The sequence below is a fragment of the Lucilia sericata genome, unplaced genomic scaffold (assembly GCF_015586225.1).
Source record: "Lucilia sericata isolate MDLA Ls3-8-SP2 unplaced genomic scaffold, ASM1558622v1 Contig004113F_arrow, whole genome shotgun sequence".
NCBI classification, from domain to species: Eukaryota; Metazoa; Arthropoda; class Insecta; order Diptera; family Calliphoridae; genus Lucilia; species Lucilia sericata.
The window spans coordinates 7,501-25,792 of record NW_023997149.1 but is presented as its reverse complement, the minus strand read 5'-3'; the positions used below and the strand labels follow the sequence as shown (position 1 = coordinate 25,792).

Below are 18,292 nucleotides of genomic sequence, written 5' to 3'. Positions count from 1 at the left end.
TCTATTTTATCGAGAATTTTCGAAATTCTCTATTTTTATCGAGAATTTTCGAAATTCTCTATTTTTATCGAGAATTTTCGAAATTCTCTATTTTTATCGAGAATTTTTGAAATTCTCTATTTTTATCGAGAATTTTTGAAATTCTCTATTTTTATAGAACATGTTCGAAATTCTCTATTTTTGATAGAAAATTTTCGAAATTCTCTATTTTTGATAGAAAATTTTCGAAATTCTCTATTTTTGATAGAAAATTTTCGAAATTCTCTATTTTTTATAGAAAATTTTGGAAATTCTCTATTTTTATAGAGCATTTTCGAAATTCTCTATTTTTATAGAACATTTTCGAAATTCTCTATTTTTATAGAAAATTTTCAAAATTCTGTATTTTTATCGAAAATTTCCCAAATTCTGTACTTTTATCTTAAATTTTCGAAATTCTCTATTTTTATTTAAAAAAATTACGTAATTTCCTATTTTTATAGATATTTTAATGAAATTTAGTTTTTGTTTTATTTAATATCGTTAATTTAGCCGGCTTACAGAAGATTTTTGCTGCCGCCGTCATTAATTTTTATCGGCGCAGGTCTCTGCACTGCACCACCATTCTGTTCAGGTGTTTTTATTATTGTTTTGATTTGAAAATTTTCCGTAAACATTAGCGCAGCGTGCAATCCGGCAGAAGGCTTTGGAAAATTAATAATTAATAAAAAAATAACGCAAATAGTTTACAAAACTTAAAAAATATATATCCAGCAAAATGTTGCGTCAAATTCTAGTAAGTTTTCTTAAAACATTATTTAAAATTGAAGAAATTTTTAGTGAAAAAACTCATTGCATAACATTTTTGCGTTTTTAGACAAATGTTTATCAAAAATCCCTCACCCCAGTATTGAGCCGTACCCAACGCTTTTCGGCTGCTGCTGGTGGAGATGATGGCAAACAAAAGGAGGTGATAAATAATGCTGATGTTCCCATTATCGATTATGAGGATCCTGATTACTTGCCCCTGCCGGAGTATCCTTTCAAGCAAAATGAACCTTTGGAAGTTAAGAAGCAAAGGTATTTATTGAAATTAAACATAAATTTTCTATAGTTTCGTTTAGAAGTATTGATTTTAAAGGAATATTACGTTTGGTTTGATCAGGTCCTTAAGAAATCTATTTCAAACCAACCTTAACAATATCTACAAGCAAAATTTCCTATAATTCATTAATCCTTTAACATTCCTTTTAGATTGGTCTATCAATCCCGCAAACGTGGTATGTTGGAAAATGATTTACTCTTGAGTACCTTTATTGCTAAATTCCTAAAGGGTATGGATGCCAAATTGACCGATCAATATGATAAACTAATCAATGGTGTTACCAATGATTGGGAGATATACTATTGGGCCACAGAAACTAAGCCCACACCACCAGAATATGACAATGAAATCATGAAAATGCTTAAAGAACATGTGGCCAATGCTCAGCGTGAAAAACGTTTAAGGCAACCCAATTTGTAAAAATGTTTTCAGCACTCAAGTATCGTCGATATTATATAATAAAAGGTAGTATACTGTGTTTTTTCATGTTAATAAATTATTTAAATTAATAGTTATAAAATTTGTTGTTTAACTTACAGGTAAGATTTGTAACAATTTCAAGACAAAATCTTAAAATATCTGCAGTCTTTATTCAGAGACTGCATTTAAAAGGAAAAGCTCTCGATTTTTGTATTCCAAAAGCAATAATATATTTTAATAATCGCCTTAATTACAAAAACATGCACTTAACTTAAAAACTACTTAACATCTCTCAAAAACTTTGTATAAAGTGGGTAAATTTGTTAATTCATAGAAATGTTTTTTCATTTGATTATTCGGTAATAAATATTTTTTAAAAGCTGGATACAAAACATGCTCCACCTGCCACTTGTGACGTTTAGGTTCTGCCTGCAATTCCACCTCCGCTACAATCGAATAATAATTGGCTGTTTCTCGACAAAATGTCTCAAAACATTCCTCTTCCGTATCCCATTCAACTTCGGTGGCTAAGCGTAACATAAATAAAGGCAAATATGTCTTACTGGGACTATGCTGCTTTAATAAGGAGGGTAAAGTTTCTAATTCTCCTTCTGCCGAAACAGTAAGTGAAAAATATTCACGCATAATGGGTGCCTTTTCTAAAAGTATCTCAGCAGCATTTTTAGCCAATTCTTCTTTATCACCATCTTCCTCAGTCCAGCCACTTTCAGAGGAGTTTAAAGCAATCAATATCAAATCTTTAATGGGTAATTTATCTGGTATAATTTTGATTTGAGACAGATTTTGAAACTCATACACCAAACGTTGATAAAATAACTCTTCACTTTTAAAGAAACATTAAGGTTTAATTGGCTTTAATTAATCAACTTCAAACAACACTTACCTTAATTTCAATGTATTCGCCATATAAAGTTTAGTTTCATGCTGAAACAGGGCAAAGTGTTTATCCACTACCCCCACAAACACCATTTCCTTTAGAATTTTTCTCAAATGTACCGAACAGCCATTTTCAATTTTCTTTTGCATTGCTAAAACACTACTTAAACGTACTTCCTTGGATTTCCGAGCAGCCACATCACGAAAACTTTCTTCACCCAAAAAACTATTACCACTGGAACCACTCAAACTCATGGAGGAACAGGCAGAATCACTTTTTGATACTGCTGTCGTAAACAAGAACTTGTCTAGTTTTTGTTCTTTATTATCGGTTCTAATCATATCTTTAGCATAGACTTTTTCTCCTAAAGCTGTCTTAAACGATTGGTCCGCTTCTGGTGTTTCAGTTACTCCTGGTAGTTTAAGTTGTTTGTAAAATGTTCTCGTGGAATTACTGCCCAGCAGTTGTGTTTCTACTTGTGCTTTGATTTTGTCGATAATTTCATCTTCGTATAGGAAATGTACTTCATGTTTAGTGGGATGAACATTGACATCGACATTTGAGGGTTCTAGTTCGAGGCTCATGTAGACGAATGGGTGCATGCCTTTGGGTAAATAAGTGCTGTATACTGTATCAATGGCAGCTTTTAGAGCTGAAACGAATGATTATAGGAGAAGATTATAGGACTATAGTCTATTTCATAGTCCAAACAATAGACTTGAACTTAGTTGACTATTACCTGCCGATTCCACTAAACGATGATTGATAAACAACAGCATTATTCCCTTTTTAGCATTAAAATTGACTTTAGTTATAAAACCCTTCATGCTGAACTTATGAACGGCATCTTTCAGCTCCACAGCCATTAGCTCCTTGGCAATATTAGCGCCAAATATTGTCTGTATATTCAACTCCTGCGTGCTATTGGGAGCCGTTTTCAAGGCAGGTTGTTCGCCAAACTTCTTCAGCATGAAACCCACTTTAGAATTATGCACCGCATATTTAGACATGACATCGGATATTTTCTGAAACTCCTCATTGGGAGATTTTAAAGCTTGTTTACGTTGAGGCATATTGTAAAACAAATCCTCAATGGTAATAATAGTACCCTGATTACCGGCACAAGGTTTGGGTGCTGCCTTAAGTTTGCCGTCTTCGTAGGAAGCTCTGGAAATAAACATTTCAATTACATCATTTACAATATCTTCATAAATAAACCTACTTATAGCCACATTTCTCTTTCACCGTTTTTGTTTGTATTGTTAAGTGCGCCACATGACTTATGCTCGACAAAGCCTCGCCACGAAACCCGAAAGTGGCAATACTTGTTAAGTCTTCAAATTTTGTTAGTTTAGAAGTGGTAAAACGTTCACATACTATAGCCAAATCCTCTTTACGTATACCGGTACCATTATCTTGTATCTGCAAGAGTTTTAGACCACCCGATTTTACGGTCACTTGTATGAAACTTGATTTAGCATCCAGACTATTTTCCAGTAACTCTTTTAAAGCATTGGCTGGTCTTTGTATAATTTCGCCAGCTGCTATACGATTCACTACAACTTCGTCTAATTTTTTAATAACTCCCGGTTCTTCCATTTCTGATAGAATTTGTTATTTGTTTGTTTGTTTATATCTATAACAACACCGCAAAAATGTAAACCAGGGTGCACTTATAAGGTGAAGTCAATTCAACAGCTGATCACTCATTTTTTGTATTAGAGGTAGATACAACTGTCAAAGTACACCATTTACAGTTGCCACAATCCGAAAAAAATATGTACATCTATCTAGGGATTCATTATTTTTTTAGGACAAAAAATTAATAAATAAATTTTATATTCATTTTAATCCGTAGTAAATTTATGCGAAATACTCACAAAATGCACAAACTATTTGTCTTAAATATGCATCTATTTTATCAATTATAGGGAACTTTTTACTAATCAATTGAGAGTACAAACATCCCGCAATTGTAAATAAAATTATTAAAACTCGATTTTATCATAGATATCTTAATTTTTAACAACTTTCCATGGTAGTGGTTTGGTCACATTTCTATAAAGATCATTATATATTTCTTATACGACAATAGTAGAGACCTACACGGTATTATAAGTTCCCAGTCAATATTAGGATAATAAATTATAGGTATGTATATAATTTGTCTTTTGCTACTACTTACAATTTTGTAATCTAATACTAATTTTTTGTTATTTTCATTGATAATTTATTTACTTTTTTAATAAGTAAATAATAAATAATATTCTAACCCCCTTATTCACAAACAACATTTTGATTTTATAAAAGGTTTATAAAACAAAATTTCCATACAAAATACTGTTTATAAAATAAAAATTTTGTTTGTGAATAATTTTTCAATTCATGTATAATTTTTAATAAATTTTATCTTATAATACATATTTACTTTACGTGAAGAGATTTTTGGGCATGTGGATTGTCTTTTTGTAAGTTAAATTAAAAAAAAAAAACACGGTGGCAACATGTAAATTTTTTGACAGAGGTATCTACTTTTGTTGTTTTTGTAGAATTGACTTCACCTTATAAGTGCACCCTGATATGTAAACATTGCAAAATTTGTTTACAGTATTGCCAAACAAAAGTCTTTTTATACAGCCTTGCCATATTGGATTTACGACAGATTATAAACTTACCATATTATTTGTTATACGAATTAAATAAAAGTCGGGACATTTTTTAAGGAATTTATGAAAAGGAAATAGATATTCTTAATTTCCGGGAAATTTACTAAAATGCTTTGCCAATTAGAATTTTTAATTTAAAAATATAAACCAGACTATAGACCAGACTGTACTATAATCATGACTACAGAATATACTACAGACTAACCTATAGACTAGAATATAGACTAGACTATAGACTAGAATATAGATTAGACTATAGACTAGAATATAGACTAGACTATAGACTATACTATAGACTACTATAGACTAGACTATAGACTAGACTATAGACTAGACTATAGACTAGACTATAGACCAGACTATAGACTAGACTATAGACTAGACTATAGACTAGACTATAGACTAGACTATAGACTAGACTATAGACTAGACTATAGACTAGACTATAGACTAGACTATAGACTAGACTATAGACTAGACTATAGACTAGACTATAGACTAGACTATAGACTAGACTATAGACTAGACTATAGACTAGACTATAGACTAGACTATAGACTAGACTATAGACTATACTATAGACTAGACTATAGACTAGACTATAGACTAGACTATAGACTAGACTATAGACTAGACTATAGACTAGACTATAGACTAGACTATAGACTAGACTATAGACTAGACTATAGACTAGACTATAGACTAGACTATAGACTAGACTATAGACTAGACTATAGACTAGACTATAGACTAGACTATAGACTAGACTATAGACTAGACTATAGACTAGACTATAGACTAGACTATAGACTAGACTATAGACTAGACTATAGACTAGACTATAGACTAGACTATAGACTAGACTATAGACTAGACTATAGACTAGACTAGACTATAGACTAGACTAGACTATAGACTAGACTATAGACTAGACTATAGACTAGACTATAGACTAGACTATAGACTAGACTATAGACTAGACTATAGACTAGACTATAGACTAGACTATAGACTAGACTATCGACTAGACGATAGACTAGACTAAAGACTAGACTATAGACTAGACTATAGACTAGACTATAGACTAGACTATAGACTAGACTTAAGACTAGACTATAGACTAGACTATAGACTAGACTATAGACTAGACTATAGACTATAGACTAGACTATAGACTAGACTATAGACTAGACTAGACTAGACTATAGACTAGACTATAGACTAGACTATAGACTAGACTAGACTATAGACTAGACTATAGACTAGACTATAGACTAGACTAGACTATAGACTAGACTAGACTATAGACTAGACTATAGACTAGACTATATAGACTAGACTATAGACTAGACTTAAGACTAGGACTCATAGACTAGACTATAGCACTAATATAGACTAGACTGACTATAGGACTAGAACTCTAGACTAGACTATAGACTAGACTATAGGACTAGACTATAGACTAGACTATAGACTAGACTATAGACTTAGACTATAGACTAGACTATGACTAGGACTATAGACTTAGACTATCGGACTAGACTATAGACCTAAGACTAAGACTAGACTATAGACCTAGACTATAGACTAGATAGACTAGGACTATAGACTAGACTCTAGACTTAGACTATAGACTAGGCCTATAGGACTAGACTATAGACTAGACTAGACTTAGACTAGACTATAGACTAGAATAAGACTCGACCTATAGACTAGACTATAGACTAGAACTATAGACTAGACTATAAGACTTAGACTTATAGACTAGACTATAGACTAGACTATTAAGACTAGACTATAAGACTTAGACTAGATCGACTATAGACTAGCTATAGACTAGATAAAGCTAGACTATAGACTAGACTATAGACTAGACTATAGACTAGACTATAGACTAGACTATAGACTAGACTATAGACTAGACTATAGACTAGACTATAGACTAGACTATAGACTAGACGTAGACTAGACTATAGACTAGACTAGACTAGACTATAGACTAGACTATAGACTAGACTAGACTAGACTATAGACTAGACTATAGACTAGACTATAGACTAGACTATAGAGTAGACTATAGACTAGACTATAGACTAGACTATAGGCTAGACTATAGACTAGACTATAGACTAGACTATAGACTAGACTAGACTATAGACTAGACTAGACTATAGACTAGACTATAGACTAGACTATAGACTAGACTATAGACTAGACTATAGACTAGACTATTGACTAGACTATAGACTAGACTATAGACTAGACTATGGACTAGACTATAGACTAGACTATGGACTAGACTATAGACTAGACTATAGACTAGACTATAGACTAGACTATAGACTAGACTATAGACTAGACTATAGACTAGACTATAGACTAGACTATAGACTAGACTATAGACTAGACTATAGACTAGACTATAGACTAGACTATAGACTAGACTATAGACTAGACTATAGACTAGACTATAGACTAGACTATAGACTAGACTATAGACTAGACTATAGACTAGACTATAGACTAGACTATAGACTAGACTATAGACTATAGACTAGACTATAGACTAGACTATAGACTAGACTATAGACTAGACTATAGACTAGACTATAGACTAGACTATAGACTAGACTATAGACTAGACTATAGACTAGACTATAGACTAGACTATAGACTAGACTAGACTATAGACTAGACTATAGACTAGACTATAGACTAGACTATAGACTAGACTATAGACTAGACTATAGACTAGACTATAGACTAGACTATAGACTAGACTATAGACTAGACTATAGACTAGACTATAGACTAGACTATAGACTAGACTATAGACTAGACTATAGACTAGACTATAGTCTATAGACTAGACTATAGTCTATAGACTAGACTATAGTCTATAGACTAGACTATAGACTAGACTATAGACTAGACTATAGACTAGACTATAGTCTATAGACTAGACTATAGACTAGACTATAGAGTAGACTATAGACTAGACTATAGACTAGACTATAGACTAGACTATAGACTAGACTATAGACTAGACTATAGAGTAGACTATAGACTAGACTATAGACTAGACTATAGACTAGAATATAGACTAGACTATAGACTAGACTATAGACTAGACTATAGACTAGACTATAGACTAGACTATAGACTAGGCTATAGACTATAGACTAGACTATAGTCTAGGCTATAGACTAGACTATAGTCTAGACTATAGACTAGACTATAGACTAGACTATAGACTAGACTATCGACTAGACTATAGACTATTTTACAGGCTATAGTCTTGCCTAGACTATATAGACTAGTTAACAGACTAGACTATACACTATATACATACATATGTAGACTAGATTATAGAGAAGGTTACTCTATAGACTAGTCTATAGTCTATTCTATAGTTTAGTCCATAGTCTAGTCTATGGTCTAGATATGGACTAGATTATAGACTGGACACTACATTTCCCCTTCTGCTATATTTTCCCTTTTGATTTATTTATTAAATACAGCTGGCAATATATTATCTTGCTTTCCTTTTAAAACTATTCGTAAACAAATGCTTACGTTGCAAACGTAATAGTAATGACGTAAATAATTTAATTAACCCCCTAAAAACAAAACATTGGTGTAGGTCAACTGGTATAAAAGGCTACAATTTATGAATTAAATAGTAAATATAATAAAATAAATAATAATTTTGTTTAATATTATTTTTGCTTAATTTATATTTGAATATTAGATTTCTGCTTGCATATTCTAACTGTTATATTTTAAAAGTTCTTATTATAGCGGTTATTTATATGTGTGTTTGTTTATTTGTATTCTTTTTCACTCTCTTTGTGTCTTACTGCGTTACGTTACGTTGAGCTTGTTTTCTATACTCTTTGTACATTTCAACTTCAGTCGCATCGTGACTTCTGAGAGTGATGGTTCGTTCGTTCTAGATGGCAACGCGTGATGTTCTGCTAAGTGTTAAAAAAAGTGTTCAGTGTGTGTGATTATTGAAAAATTAAAGCAATTATTAAAAAAGTAATATTTAAAATAGTTTTAATGTAAAAGAAATTAAACAAATAAAGGAGAAATATAAATAAATATCTTTCTTTAATTGTTGGTGCGATTCTTGTTTGTCTTAATTTTTTTTTTTTTACTTTTATGTGTATTGTCTTCTTTCGTTTATCAACATGTTTGTTGTTGTCTTTAGTAAAAACATCACATAAAGAATAAAAAGCAAGAAGTGATTAAAGTAAAGTGTGTAAAAAATAAAATATTTGTTTTGAAAAATAAAAGGAAGTAATAATTCTACAAGAAATTAAAAATAATAACAACAAATTTAACAACATGTTTTGAACAAATATAATTGTTGTTTTTATGTGTTTTTGTTTGTTATAAATAAAAATTCTTAAATACCATAAGAAAAAAAGAAAAAAAGTTGAAATTGAAAGAAAATTTATAAAAGAAATCACAAAAATATATATTAATCTCTGTCTCTGAGAGCAAAACGGCAGAGCAGCAGCTGTGTGTGAGTGTGTGTAAGTTAAAGAGATGCTAATAACGTCGTCGTTACGGCCGCGTTCGCAGTCGACGTCGAAAATGCCGGTTTTGTCTTTGCGTAATGTTGCCATCACGTTTTCTATGTCAAGTGTTGTAAATTGCAAAATGTTGTTTATTTACATTGTGTTAATTTTGTCAAATTGTATGAGTTGGAGTGCCACGGGTGGTGGCGGTGCTAGTGTTTTAGCCTCCAGTATAAGTGAGCCCAAGACAAAAAGTGCTTTTCTTCATGCCGGTGATATAACGGAAACGCGTAAATTGTCGTCTTCTTCTTCGTCAGTTGTTTCTGACCCAACTATTGCTACTACGCCAGCAACTGCAACTTCAGCTGCCACATCTTCCGTTTCCCCTGTGAAACCGGATTTTATTTTACCTCCTTTGGGCGCTGCTGGTGGGGGTGTTAGTGGCGGTGTAGGTGCTGCAGCAACTGGTAGTGCTAGTTCTCGTTTCAATGTGGATTTACGTCGTTCTAGTGTTAGTTCAACTGGTGCCATACAATCACCCACCACTTTCATTGGTAGCAATGTTGGTTCGTCGGCTGCTGTAGGTGGTCATAATCATCATCAAATACGTCGCAAACCACAGCAGTTGTCAGCTTCCTTATCATCGTCATCATCTTTATCAGCAACTAAATCAGCATTTGATGAAAAAAGTAAGTTTTTGTTAATTTTCTTATTTTCTTTCTTTGCTCTAGCCAATGAAACTTTATTTAAGTTTTATTAAAAGTTCTATAAGTTTTATAAAAAAGTGTATATGGGAAGGAAGTGTTAAAAAGAGCAGTTCTTATAGGATACTCTAAAATAGAATGCATGTAGTTTAAAAAAGTAAGCACCGCAGTGGTATCTAATAAGATTAAAAGAAGGGACATTTTGAAAAGAGTTCTTTCGAAGATTTTAGATATCACATAATACTTTGCAAAATATCAAACTTTAGAACCCTATTGCAGACGGGCAAATTTTTTGGGAAAATTTGTGCACTCTCTAGCTCCTCTTCTGTAGGACTTATGGTTGGTCAATGACCAATATTTTGATTTTTTAATCTCTGCATCAACAGAAAAGTTCTTATTGGATACTATAAAATAAAACAAAAGAGTCGACAATAAATCTAATTAGATTTAAAGGGAGAGTTTTTAATAGACTTGAACTGTACATCTAATATAAGAAAGACTTGTCCATACCTTGATGATTAAAGATGTAGTTACTTCAGTTCCAGTTTAGTTCGAATTGAGTTCTAGTCCAGTTCTAGTTCAGTTTTAGTTCAGTTTTAGTTCAGTTCTAGTTCAGTTCTAGTTCAGTTCTAGTTCAGTTCTAGTTCAGTTCTAGTTCAGTTCTAGTTCAGTTCTAGTTCAGTTCTAGTTCAGTTCTAGTTCAGTTCTAGTTCAGTTCTAGTTCAGTTCTAGTTCAGTTCTAGTTCAGTTCTAGTTCAGTTCTAGTTCAGTTCTAGTTCAGTTCTAGTTCAGTTCTAGTTCAGTTCTAGTTCAGTTCTAGTTCAGTTCTAGTAGTTCTAGTTCAGTTCTAGTTCAGTTCTAGTTCAGTTCTAGTTCAGTTCTAGTTCACTTCTAGTTCTAGTTCAGTTCTAGTTCAGTTCTAGTTCAGTTCTAGTTCAGTTCTAGTTCAGTTCTAGTTCAGTTCTAGTTCAGTTCTAGTTCAGTTCTAGTTCAGTTCCAGTTCAGTTCTAGTTCAGTTCTAGTTCAGTTCTAGTTCAGTTCTAGTTCACTTCTAGTTCAGTTCTAGTTCAGTTCTAGTTCAGTTCTAGTTCAGTTGTACTTCGGTTCTAGTTCAGTTCTAGTTCAGTTCTAGTTTAGTTCTAGTCCAGTTCTAGTTCAGTTCTAGTTCAGTTCTAGTTCAGTTCTAGTTCAGTTCTAGTTCAGTTCTAGTTCAGTTCTAGTTCAGTTCTAGTTCAGTTCTAGTTCAGTTCTAGTTCAGTTCTAGTTCAGTTCTAGTTCAGTTCTAGTTTAGTTCTAGTCCAGTTCTAGTTCAGTTCTAGTTCAGTTTTAGTTCAATTCTAGTTCAGTTCTAGTCCAGTTCTAGTTCAGTTCTAGTTCAGTTTTAGTTCAATTCTAGTTCAGTTCTAGTTCAGTTCTAGTTCAGTTTTAGTTCAATTCTAGTTCAGTTCTAGTCCAGTTCTAGTTCAGTTCTAGTTCAGTTCTAGTTCAGTTCTAGTTCAGTTCTAGTTCAGTTCTAGTTCAGTTCTAGTTCAGTTCTAGTTCAGTTCTAGTTCAGTTCTAGTTCAGTTCTAGTTCAGTTCTAGTTCAGTTCTAGTTCAGTTCTAGTTCAGTTCTAGTTCAGTTCTAGTTCAGTTCTAGTTCAGTTCTAGTTCAGTTCTAGTTCAGTTCTAGTTCAGTTCTAGTTCAGTTCTAGTTCAGTTCTAGTTTAGTTCTAGTCCAGTTCTAGTTCAGTTCTAGTTCAGTTTTAGTTCAATTCTAGTTCAGTTCTAGTCCAGTTCTAGTTCAGTTCTAGTTCAGTTTTAGTTCAATTCTAGTTCAGTTCTAGTTCAGTTCTAGTTCAGTTCTAGTTCAGTTCTATTTCAGTTCTAGTTCAGTTCTAGTTCAGTTCTAGTTCAGTTCTAGTTCAGTTCTAGTTCAGTTCTAGTTCAGTTATAGTTCAGTTATAGTTCAGTTCTAGTTCAGTTCTAGTTCAGTTCTAGTTCAGTTCTAGTTCAGTTCTAGTTCAGTTCTAGTTCAGTTCTAGTTCAGTTCTAGTTCAGTTCTAGTTCAGTTCTAGTTAAGTTCTAGTTCTGTTCTAGTTCAGTTCTAGTTCAGTTCTAGTTCAGTTCTAGTTCAGTTCTAGTTCAGTTCTAGTTCAGTTCTAGTTCAGTTCTAGTTCAGTTCTAGTTCAGTTCTAGTTCAGTTCTAGTTCAGTTCTAGTTCAGTTCTAGTTCAGTTCTAGTTCAGTTCTAGTTCAGTTCTAGTTCAGTTCTAGTTCAGTTCTAGTTCAGTTCTAGTTCAGTTCTAGTTCAGTTCTAGTTCAGTTCTAGTTCAGTTCTAGTTCAGTTCTAGTTCAGTTCTAGTTCAGTTCTAGTTCAGTTCTAGTTCAGTTCTAGTTCAGTTCTAGTTCAGTTCTAGTTCAGTTCTAGTTCAGTTCTAGTTCAGTTCTAGTTCAGTTCTAGTTCAGTTCTAGTTCAGTTCTAGTTCAGTTCTAGTTCAGTTCTAGTTCAGTTCTAGTTCAGTTCTAGTTCAGTTCTAGTTCAGTTCTAGTTCAGTTCTAGTTCAGTTCTAGTTCAGTTCTAGTTCAGTTCTAGTTCAGTTCTAGTTCAGTTCTAGTTCAGTTCTAGTTCAGTTCTAGTTCAGTTCTAGTTCAGTTCTAGTTCAGTTCTAGTTCAGTTCTAGTTCAGTTCTAGTTCAGTTCTAGTTCAGTTCTAGTTCAGTTCTAGTTCAGTTCTAGTTCAGTTCTAGTTCAGTCAGTTCTAGGTTCTAGTTCAGTTCTGGTTCTAGTTCAGTTCTAGTTCTTATTCAGTTCTACCTCAGTTTCGCTTGTGATAGACTACTTTTTATAATTTCTACAAAATTAAGTCTCTTCCACTATTAGATTAGGACAGGTTCTTACCTACAACGTCCAATTTAAACCAAATCTTCTGCTGAAAACTATTTGTTTAAAACCACATAAGTTTTCTTACTTGAGAAAGGTCATTTAAAGCTAAAGACTTCTTCAAAATAGACATAAATCTCAACATTTAATAAAAAAAATCCCAAACCTCTTTTTGTCCTCCTTTTTCTGAACTTTTACTTTTTATGTGTTTATTTTTGCATACAGTTTATGTTTTCTTTAAAAAAAATTGTGCAGCTTAAAAGCTTGTCAAATAAAATATGAAATGTTTATTTGTTGATTTTATCTTGCTACTGCACATGACCCCATAGTTCTGGGTGACTGATAAGTAAGCAAAAGAGTGTAACTATGAGAGTCTTGTATGGGCTGTGAAGTGATAATGTTTACTATTTAGCTTACTAAGAGACACTTCTTTTTGCATTACAAACTCTGCATATAACTGAGGAATCAAAAGATAACAATATAGATTTTAGTGCAATCTACTAACTCATAGGAATTGAGGTGGATATGTGGTTAAATTTTAAAACCGCCGGCTAGTTCCTGTGGCTGTGCTCTTCGTTTACTCTTTTCGCAAATACAGAAAAAAGAAAAACAAATGTAAATATACATATAATATAAAGAAATCTTTATATAAAAATGCGTATAAATAAAGGAGAAAAAAAAAACAACAAAATAAAAACAATAAAAATTCCAAGAAAATTTCTTAAAAGAATTTTAAATTAAGTACAATAACCTGACGTTGTATAGTATTCTGGGCAAATGGAAAAACAAAACGACAAAAATCTGAGAGCAGCAACAGAACCCAGCAGACAAATAGAAAGGAAAGATCAAGAGGAATGAAAGAACAGATGAATATTATATGCAGCCTTAGAGTATTTATTTTATTGGAATAGGGTCGTAAGGAACTAGTCGTAAGGACTTGGGAAAGGAGATATTATCTCTTAAGTCACTAAAACGTGGACAATTGTTAAAACTTTATGATAGACAGTGTTTAATTAGTTTGAAACCAATTTGGTGATGATTTCTTTAAGGTTATGTTACCCTGTATACTACCTCAGAAATATATATAGACCGCTATCTAAGCTGTTGTGAGATTTCTTATATGAATTGTACTACTTACCATCAGCATTAGATAGAAGTGCTCATGTAATGACTGTATTCTAATCTCTTCCATTCTAATGAATTGCACTACTTACCATCAGCATTAGATAGAAGTACTTATGTAATGGCTGTATTCTAATGTCTTCCTTAGCACCGCTAAAACTTTTACGAAACTCACAAAAAACCTTGACTACTTAAAAATCCCAACAAAACATTCCCTATTGTCATTCACAGCTGACTTTTATTGCGTCAATTATATTGACAAATTCTATTTTGTAATCGTTCCGCCGGTGACAGTAACGCAAACTAACAACAGAATCAATAATGATTTTAGAATCAAATAACTTGAAACAAATACTTGTCATTGGGATGGAATAACAAACACCACAAATGTCAAACACCCTTTTCTAACAAATTGTTTAAAGTCATCTCTTTACTTTAGAAAAAGTTTATACGCTTGATATATTTGCTTACATTGTATAGAAAAGAGAGAAAACAAAAATTGCATATTAAACATCATGTTGTTTAAAGTAAATATTGTTTTATAAACGGCAGCTATAGTTGCATTTATATGTTCTGCGTTTATTCTGTGAAATAAAGGCGGTAGAAAACTAAAAACAAAGCGCTTTTTTTGCTTAAGCGGCTTAAACTAAAGCTATTACGTTACGAATGTTAAATAAGCCGAAATGAACGTTACGTGACGTAGGTGAGAAATATATTTTGCAATGTAAGTAGTTGGTAGTCAAGCCGGTAATTACTAGGGTTTTATAGTTGAAACGAAAAGTCGACTTTTCGACTTTTTGCATTTAGTTAAAAGTCGACTTTTCGACCTTTCGACTTTTTCCATTCTATGAAAAGTCGATTTTTCGACTTTTCGACCTTTTTCATTTATTTAAAAGTCGACTTTTCGACTTTTAGTATATTATAAATGGTCGACTTTTCGACTTTTTCCGACTTTTTCCGACTTTTTTCGACTTTTCGACTTTTTTCGACTTTTCGACCTTTTCCGACTTTTCGACTTTTTCCGACTTTTTTCGACTTTTCGACTTTTTTCGACTTTCTTCGACTTTTTCCGACTTTTTTCGACTTATCGACTTTTTTCGACTTTTCAACTTTTTTCGACTTTTCGACTTTTCGACTTTTTTCGACTTTCCGATTTTTTGACTTTTCGACTTTTTTCGACTTTTATTTACAAAGTCGACTTTTCGACTTTTTTCATAGACGATAGTCGAGTTATCGACTTTTTTGGAACAAAATAGTCGACTTCGACTTTTCGACTTTTTTCGACAAAAAGTCGATTGTTCGATTATTCGAAAGTCGATTTATAGAACCCTAGTAATTACTGGTGATGCATTCCAAATTGTTGTAAAGATTTTACGCAAATAAGGAAAATATTTGGATGTACTATAGGAGTTTAGAGATCCTTTACCGATTCTCTAGAGGAAATCAGAGTTGGAGAAGCTAGATGCTATCGTCTAACTAACCTAACTTATGTGAAGGAGAAATTTAAAGCTCATTTCATCATTGCTAGAGAGCTAACATCGATCAGCTGTTTAAAGTGTTAAAAACAATTTTTATTGGAGTAATAATATCATAGGAGAAAGGTAGAGAATAGGAACTAAATTGAGAAAGTCGAAATGTCTATGTCCTCCTTAATGTTATTGGAAATATGCAGAGAGTCCAAAAGACGTGGCTATTTCTACCTCTTGCTCTCTAATAAACGATCGATCAGCTGTTGCAAATGGTTAAGAGAATTTTTATGGGGGAATACTGTGAACTAAAAGGCATTAGAATACAGTCTGAAACCGGTCTAGGAACGGTAAAAAGTGAAATTTGGTGAAAAGATTATGGTCAAGAGAAACATTAGAGCCAACCCCCGCGGTTATCTGTTGTTATACGGTTGGCTGCAAAGTGGGAGACAAAATGTGTTTTTAATGTAGATCTGGGAAAACCGAGATATCTACCATCAAAGGAGGCAATTTGGACGATATAACACGATAACAATAAGGCAAATTTTGTATTGGACTGCAAGAGAGTCACAAAAATTCTCTTCCAGTAGTAAGATCTATAACATATGGGCACTTGGTCCGTCGGGCCTGTTATAAAAGGAAGGAAACATAATTTCAAGATAAACGGAGCGTAGTTTAAAACTTGGGCACGAACTTTTGGAATAATGGAGTGATTCGTAGGATCATAAAGATCAAACGAGAGAGGATCGAAGTGGCACCAATGATTGAGTTAGTCCGATGTTAGGAACAAATTTGAAAGATTACGGAAATAAACTTGGACGACGATAAATGTAAAGATTGCAGAAAGAACAGTTAAATGCTAGAACACTTTCGCACTGAGAGCGGAGTTCAAAAAATGTGCGAGAGAATCCCACAAAACCACTTGCAATAATTAAATAGTGGTTACGATCACGAAGAACTTTTGAAGTGACCCAAAATGAGAGGATAAAGAGAAGATTAAGTAAATTAGAAGTTAGTATGAATGACTATGGGGGACTATGGGAACAACATTGGACTAGCGGTTTATGATGAATACAGAGCATGCTAAAACACTTTCACTGTTAAAGCGGAGTTCAAAACATTGGCGAGAGAATTCCACACGGCCATTTGGAATAATATAATGATGTATAGGACCAGAAAGAACTTGTGAGGTGATCTAAAATGAGAAGAGTAGGGGAAGATTTCTTACACTGAGTAGGGACTCCCTACTCCCTACTAGGGAGACGAGAAAGTTCCTCAGATTGGCGAGAGAATTCCATACGACCAGCTGGAACGATTAGTAAAAGCATAAAGAACTTGTGAGGTGCTTCAAAAAGAGAATAGAAGAAGAAGATTCCTTAGATAGAAACTGAATTGGACGAGCTGATTCTGAGAATTTAGAACTTACATAGTGCTTAATGAAATGCTGAAACACTTTCGCGGTCTTTTAGCAATTTGGACTAGATATTACATCCGTCAGAAACATTGATTGAAAAACTTTCTGAATAACGGATAATAAATTACTTTTCGAGGTCACTACATAGCGTCTTTCAACTGACATGTTCCCTTTAATGAAGCACACAACATGTCTTCTTAGGTGACTTTTCAACCTAACCTAATCTTTGGATAAGATTGACGATGTTTTATGCAATATTTCATGCTATTGCTCGATAGGGCAGATGACCGGTAGAAATATCGGTGATAGTAAAACATGGAACAAATGTTTCGTATCAATTGAAATAGTTCTGAATTAGAAAGTGCAGTTTTCCAAGACATTCCAATATACTTTTAATAAACGTAGTAATCCTCGTATTATCTTAAATATGCCACGTATACATGCACATATTCATATTGCTTAATAAAGCCTTGCCACTTAATTAATTTACAAACACTCTCTCTTATTTAAAGTTGCCAACCATATTAAATAATAAACCCGCTTTAATAAAAAAATATAATTTTTTCAATATTGCCTCAACAAATTTACAGCAATAAACATATAGAAATAGTGTGAATCTGTTTAAATATCCTTAATAAACTACGCAGATATTTTTATAATAAAAAAAACGTTTCCTCTATGTGAAAAAAATATATAAATATTTGTATTTATTTTGTTTAATCATATACGAATATGTACATATTTTTCCTCTGAATATATATATTTTATAAACACATAATTTTTCACAAATATTTATGCCTTTAAAAAGTCATTAAAAATTATATCTATAAAAATGCATAATTTTTATTTATAAAATAATTTTTCCGCTGAAACATAAGGATTCATTATTCATTATGAAGAGTTTTTTTTTTTTTTATTTTACTACAAATAAAAATTTTAATTTATTACCAAAACATAACAACCATATATTCATGTACGTTTATAACACAATTTTCATTATTCATACCTGAGTGCCAATCATATAGAATGGAACAATTTTATATTGTGGTCTCAATACTCATCATTTGATATTTGAATATGAAAATAAGCGTAATAAATATTTCCATTGGCCAGCAGCAGCAAACGTAATGTG

At 32.6% G+C, this 18,292-nt stretch overlaps 2 protein-coding genes across 2 annotated transcripts; one reads left to right on the top strand and one right to left on the bottom strand.

Moving 5' to 3' along the window:
- The first annotated feature begins 561 nt into the window (after nucleotides 1-561).
- On the top strand, nucleotides 562-1,604 carry LOC119615109 (succinate dehydrogenase assembly factor 2-B, mitochondrial). Its single transcript, XM_037971181.1, has 3 exons — nucleotides 562-775; nucleotides 857-1,059; nucleotides 1,234-1,604. The coding sequence occupies exons 1-3, from the start codon at nucleotides 758-760 to the stop codon at nucleotides 1,502-1,504; spliced, it is 492 nt and encodes a 163-aa protein (XP_037827109.1). The 5' UTR covers nucleotides 562-757; the 3' UTR covers nucleotides 1,505-1,604.
- Nucleotides 1,605-1,709: 105 nt separating this feature from the next.
- On the bottom strand, nucleotides 1,710-4,076 carry LOC119615108 (DNA mismatch repair protein Mlh1). The gene is made up of 4 exons (XM_037971180.1): nucleotides 3,625-4,076; nucleotides 3,142-3,569; nucleotides 2,409-3,054; nucleotides 1,710-2,348 (listed from the first exon to the last, which is right to left on the bottom strand). Exons 1-4 carry the CDS (start codon nucleotides 3,999-4,001, stop codon nucleotides 1,787-1,789), a joined length of 2,013 nt encoding a protein of 670 aa, XP_037827108.1. The 5' UTR covers nucleotides 4,002-4,076; the 3' UTR covers nucleotides 1,710-1,786.
- Nucleotides 4,077-18,292: the final 14,216 nt, after the last annotated feature.